Raw genomic sequence first — 6,000 nt, 5'->3', positions numbered from 1 at the left:
CCCTACACCTCTTCCCGTTCAAATTTATTTATCTAACACAGCCACGGCATCGTGCACAGCGTTGCATGTTAGTTTTCACCGCTATCTTGTACTACTGCCTAGAAAGAAGGTCTCCATGCTATTCTCCTCCCATGGACCTCTGTCCCATCGTTTGCACTCCTGAGACTGCATGGTGAATCTCGTTAGAGACCAGATCAAGCTGAAAACTGAACCAGAAAGAGAAGGAGAAAGAAGGAGAAGGAGATGAAGGAGAAGGAGAAAGAGAAGGAGAAGAAGGAGGAGAAGGAGAAGAAGGAGAAGGAGAAGGAGAAGGAGAAGGAGAAGGAGAAGGAGAAGGAGAAGGAGAAGGAGAAGGAGAAGGAGAAGGAGAAGGAGAAGAAGGAGGAGGAGTTGCTCTACAGCCAGATCACATCCCATGAGTCCATGTCATGGCTGAAAATATTTCTGCTTTTCTTTATAGGTGATGTTTTTTAAGCCTTTACTCTTTTGATTTTTCCCTTCCTTCTGGATTCTCACCAATTTTCCTACATTTTTATCAAAATCTTGATGCAATGCTCCAGCTGAGACTCACAGGTTCCCCCAGAGAGAATAATCGCTCTGCTGCCCTACACATGATGCTCCCGCAGATGGATCCCAGGCAGCGCCGGGTGTTTCCGGCAGAGCAGGAGAATCTGGGGATCCTAGGAGATGCCTGTAAACCCGCTCGTGGGAGCAGGCAGCAGAAACGCCTGTGCCTCCCACTCGCCCCGTCATCAGGTCTCTGCAATCCGCGGGTGTAGCGTTTAACGACGTTTGGCGTTTTCGCTTGGCTCAGCAAGTTTATAGAAGGACGTCGGGAAGCTCCAGACTAAAGCAAAGCTGGTTCAGGCCGTGATTTCAAACGCGTGAGAGGCTTAACTGGGTCCTGTTGCCCGCTTGCCACCGGATCCGCAGTTGGGGTGATGTTCAAGGCCGTTAGAAGGATTAGCACCATGTTTAGTCTGGGCTGAACGAGACAATTTAATTTCTCTGAAATGTACCACCCTCCCTGGGGCGTTTTCTCACGCGCAGACACCCTGCCAGCGCAGCGTCAAAAACCCGCGCTTTGCTTCTTACTGTTTTTTTTTTTAATTAAATTAGACTTACAACCAAGCATCACGTAAGCGTAGCGCTAAGAACAAAGAGCGAGTGCCGTGAATTCCTGTCGCTTTCAGATGCGTTGCTTGTAACCGGCATCGAGTGGCGAGGCGGCGGAATGGGTAATGCTACCCCAGAATGGGCTGAAAAGGAAAAAAAAAAAAGCTTTTATTTCAGTTCTGCTGCACCCTTGTCTCTCCTTTGCCCTCTGCGTGCGTCTCAGGGGGGACACGCGCAAGTATGGCGTGCCCTGAGGCAGAATGCTCCTCTCTGTCGACTGGAGAACATCCAGTTTGTGCTTAAAATGGTGTCCCAGCTCCTCTGGATGCCCCCATCCCACCAAAGCTCTTATGGGCAGCACCCAAGGAGCACCCGAGTAGCATCCCAAGTGGGCCGAGACCCTGCCTTGCCCCGCGCTTTGCGTTTTCTAGCTACGCATTTTGGTGTAGATCGGTTAAAACGGGGCCCAGTGCTTTTAGCTCGCTCTTTCCTGAGGTTGGGTTTTGTGGGAGTGGTGGACGCGTGCCTTCCCTGTGTTAAAAATCAGCTTTTTCTCCGCGTGCGCCGAATTAATTTTAATTCAGAGCAGCCCGTTGTAGCCCATTTATGCAAGCCGCTCGGCTCTTTGTGCCAGCACAAGGGAGGGAAGGAGCAGCTGGGAGCGGAGGAGGCTTCTTTTGGCAGAAGTGCCAATTTCTGCCGGTTGGAAGCGGTTATGAAATGCCGGGTGGGGCTTCGCGATCGATTGAAGCTGATCTGAGGCCTCCGAAAAGGAGCAGATCTGCCCGTTCCCATACATGCAGGACTTTACAACAAGAGATACCGCAGGGTTTGGGGTTTTTTTTTTTTGGCATTCTTAGGGATTCCGGGAAGGCTAACAAGGGCCAAGCTCCCCTACTGCTTTGCATTTTGAAGCCTTTGCTACCATTCCCACGTTCCGCCGCTGAATTGCTTTAAAAGGCCGCTAAACATTCCATAAATAATTTACTAAATCTACCTTTCCGAGCGGGGAAAGCACGGGCTCGCCGCCGGGATGTTATTTGATCGGAGCTGAGACTGGCTGCGACGGGAAACGAGACGTCCCAAGGGATTTTCTGTTTGAACCGATTTGAGGTTGATGATCCGGTTGCTTTTATAAAGTTCCCAGCACGAGAGCGTTTAGAAGGAAACAGCGTTGTGCCGGTACAGCTTTTTTTTTTTTCCCCAGAATCATTTAAAAAATTAATCTTAGTCTGGATTTTTATCTCTTTTGCAGACTTGAGGTTCTGTTACGGCTTTTTTTTTTTTAAGTTAGGGGTTTTATTCTCTTAGGGAAGAATGAAATTATTCAGAAAACGAACTCCTTAAGGATAACATCCCTGAAAATAAAGTTCTCTGATTGCGCTTTCAGTTGGATGGATGAATTTTGTGGGTACTCCTGATTTACACTGGTCACACGGAGCCATCTGACTTTCGGGGTGGGACACGTGCTCTGGGGGCACTGTTCAGGTCAAAGACAGTTTTTTTTGGGACCAGACCTAAGAAAACTGCCTTCTGCTCCTGGGTTTGCCCGTGGTTTTTAGGAGGAATCAGGAAACTGGGAGGAACACGAGTCGCCAATGAAATGGGTTACAAAAGGCGACTTTTGGAGCCGCTTACCCTCTTTTCCTTTTAGAAGCTGCAAATGCCCACGGTCAGACGATGTCTCAAAATCGCCTGGGCTGCAGCAGCTCTTTTGCTCTGCTGCTGCTGAAACGTTACCGGGACATCTAAAGCACAACAAAGACTTTAAATTAGGAACCAAACTTGCCCGTTCTTGCGAGAAGGTGGGAACATCTCCAGTTTTCTCCAGTGGCACAAGTAATCTTCGCAGCTCGGCTCGGGGACTGTTTATCCTGCAAAATATTTTAAACAATTTAAGGTCAAAGTGTGAGAAATAAGGACTCTCTGTGTGAAATTAAAGTTTTCCTGTGGAGGTGGTCCTGTGGGGCCACCAGAAAGTCCTCCCCCTCGTGCCCGCAGCTGCAGGCTGGTGTGGTGGCGGGCTGTGGGCAGAGACTCGTGATGGGAGAGGGCAGAGAGGGGCAGGGGGGCCTGGCTGGGCTGGGGACAGGGGATGGGGACAGCTGGACCAGCTGGGATAGCCCAAGCTGGGGAAAGCTGGACCAGGCTGGGATGGGGACAGGAGATGGGGACAGCTGGACGAGGCTGGAATGGGGACAAGGGGATGGGGGCAGCTGGGCCAGGCTATGCCAGGGACAAGGAAGAGCCCAGTCAGGGGACAGAGGATGGGGAAAACCGGACCAGCCTGGGATAGCCCAAGCTGGGCACAGGAGCTGGGGACAGCTGGACCAGGCTGGGATAGGGACGAGGGACAGCCAGGATAGCCCAGGCTGGGGACAGGGGATGGGGACAGAAGATGGTTGGATGAGACTGGACAAGGGACAGAGGATGGGGACAGCTGGGCCAGGCTGAGATGAGGACAGAGGACAGCCAGGATAGCCCAAGCTGGGGACGGGAGATGGGGACAGCTGGGCCAGGCTGTGCGGGGGACAAGGGACAGCTGGGGCAGCCCAGTCTGTGGACAGAGGATGGGGACACAAGATGGCTGGATGAGACTGGACAAGGGACAGGGGATGGGGAGAGCTGGACCAGGCTGAGATTTGGGCAGAGGATGAGGACACCTGGGACAGCTGAGGCTGCGTGTCACCGAAATTGGGAATCAAACTCCTTAGCCCCAGTGCAGCAGTAAGAAGCCGGCATTCTTTGTAGCGGCACCGGATGCACAGGGGATCCTTCCACCTAGTGTGCGTCTGAAAATCCAGAGGGAATATACTCAGTAATTTCATACCTAATCACCAGCAATTCTCGGAATATCGATACACAGTCATTAGTTTTCCTAGAAATCATTATCCTATTCTCCACCCACTTCCGCATGCTTTTGAGTCGAGGGTCATCTGGCGGTCCCGGGGGTCGTCAGGGAGCTCCCTCCTCGAATCTGCTGGTTGAACCTTCCTTAAAATCTCCACCTGCGGTCTGGAGAACAGGTCACGGCGTTCCTCCGTCTCCGAAGGACTGGCTAAGGGCCTGTTTTAGGCTCCATCCTCGAGGCCTGCCTTTGTTCTGCCATCCCTCTTAATCACCCCGGCTATGCTAGGCTAACTTTGAACAAAGAGAATAATAAATTTGCCTGACAGTCCTAAAACGACCAGTTCTCTCTGAGGATTAATAGATTACATATGAAATCTAGCCTATGTGACTGCAGCTGTAGGGATAGCAAAACCCGCCTAATATTTCTACAATTTTCAAAAAAAATCACGTTGTTCTAAAATTATATCGCTTAATTATTTATGTCATATAACACGGGGACGGGGGGTGCCGGGGCCAGGCCCGGCGGACCGGTTCCCAGCCCAAGGCCCAGGCCGCGCTCAGGCTCCGCCGGGCCGCGTAGGCCGCGGTTGTCTTCCGTTGCTAAGCGACGGCGGCGGGCGCCCGCGGTGACGTCGCGGGCGAGGGGTGCGCAACGGCCAGCGCGGGGCGATGACGTCGGCGGGAGGGGCGGGGCGAGAGCGGGAGCGGTGCGGGGATGGAGGAGAGGGAGCGGCTGTGGCGGCAGATCCGGCTGCTGCAGGGTACGGCCGGGCCCGGGGGGGACCCCGGAGTGCGGGGGGGGACGGGACACGACCCCGGAGTGCGGGGGGGACACCCCCCTCCCGAGCCCGGGGGTGGGGGAGGGGCTGGCCGTGAGGGGAGTCATGGGGGGAGGGGCGAGCTGTGAAGGGGATCAGAGTGTTGGGGGGGGGCGGGTTGTGAGGGGGGTCCGGGGGGAGGGGCGAGCTGTGAGGGGGACCCCGCAGTCCTGGGGGGGGAGGGGAGGGTTGTGAGGGGGGTCCGGGGGGAGGGGCGAGCTGTGAGGGGGACCCCGCAGTCCTGGGGGGGGAGGGGAGGGTTGTGAGGGGGTTCTGGGGGGAGGGGCGAGCTGTGAGGGGGACCCCGCAGTCCTGGGGGGGGAGGGGAGGGTTGTGAGGGGGGTCCGGGGGGAGGGGCGAGCTGTGAGGGGGACCCCGCAGTCCTGGGGGGGGAGGGGAGGGTTGTGAGAGGGGTCCGGGGGGAGGGGCGGGCTATGAGGGGACCCTGAGGCACTGGGTGGGGGGGGGGGAGGGGCAGGCTGTGAAGGGGACCCGAGGGGGGAGGGGCGAGTTTTGAGGGGACCTTGGAGTCTGGGGGGGGGAGGGGCGAGTTTTGAGGGGGACCTTGGAGTCTGGGGGGGGGAGGGGTGAGTTTTGAGGGGGACCTTGGAGTCCGGGGGGGGAGGGGCGAGTTTTGAGGGGGACCTTGGAGTCCGGGGGGGGAGGGGCGAGTTTTGAGGGGACCTTGGAGTCCGGGGGGGGAGGGGCGAGTTTTGAGGGGGACCTTGGAGTCCGGGGGGGGAGGGGTGAGTTTTGAGGGGGACCTTGGAGTCTGGGGGGGGGAGGGGCGAGTTTTGAGGGGGACCTTGGAGTCTGGAGGGGGGGGAGGGGCGAGTTTTGAGGGGGACCTTGGAGTCTGGGGGGGGGGGAGGGGCGAGTTTTGAGGGGGAACTCGGGACTCTGGGGGCAGGGGGGGGGAATGGAGAGGACATCAGAGAATGGGGTGGGGGAGGGAGGTGGAGGGGACCCAGGGGTCCCGGATGGGCCAAGGCAAGGAGGGGGCAGAGACCAGGCAGCGCTGGGGGGTTTGGGGGTCCCCACGCTGCCCCCCACCTCTGTGACCCCCGTGGCTGGGGGACAGGTGTGTCCCTCGCCCTCCAGCCCCCGGGGCTGGCGGCACGGGGGTGAGATGTGCCCCTCACCCTCCAGCATGGCGGGGGAGCGGGGGGCATGTATTTGCGTGCCCTTTCCTAGCTCTGGGGAGCAGCGGCGCTTA

The 6,000-nt window shown here is 56.8% G+C and overlaps 1 protein-coding gene and 1 long non-coding RNA gene across 2 annotated transcripts in view; one reads left to right on the top strand and one right to left on the bottom strand.

Annotated features, from left to right (window-relative positions):
- Positions 1-2,895: 2,895 nt before the first annotated feature.
- On the bottom strand, positions 2,896-4,521 carry LOC147601871 (uncharacterized). The gene is made up of 3 exons (XR_015257911.1): positions 4,025-4,521; positions 3,780-3,908; positions 2,896-2,990 (listed from the first exon to the last, which is right to left on the bottom strand). It is a non-coding gene; the product is annotated as an uncharacterized LOC147601871 (long non-coding RNA).
- Positions 4,522-4,681: 160 nt separating this feature from the next.
- ZC3H3 (zinc finger CCCH-type containing 3) overlaps positions 4,682-6,000 on the top strand; it is a 165,263-nt gene continuing 163,944 nt past the window's right edge. The window contains exon 1 of the mRNA XM_086741364.1: positions 4,682-4,727. Within this exon, the coding sequence (XP_086597490.1) occupies positions 4,682-4,727 (46 nt within the window). The remainder of the gene's footprint in view (positions 4,728-6,000) is intronic.

Source organism: Chlamydotis macqueenii, chromosome 2 (assembly GCF_036417535.1).
Source record: "Chlamydotis macqueenii isolate bChlMac1 chromosome 2, bChlMac1.mat, whole genome shotgun sequence".
Lineage (NCBI taxonomy): Eukaryota > Metazoa > Chordata > Aves > Otidiformes > Otididae > Chlamydotis > Chlamydotis macqueenii.
The sequence above is the reverse complement of the archived record's forward strand: the minus strand, read 5'-3'. Positions and strand labels throughout refer to the sequence as shown.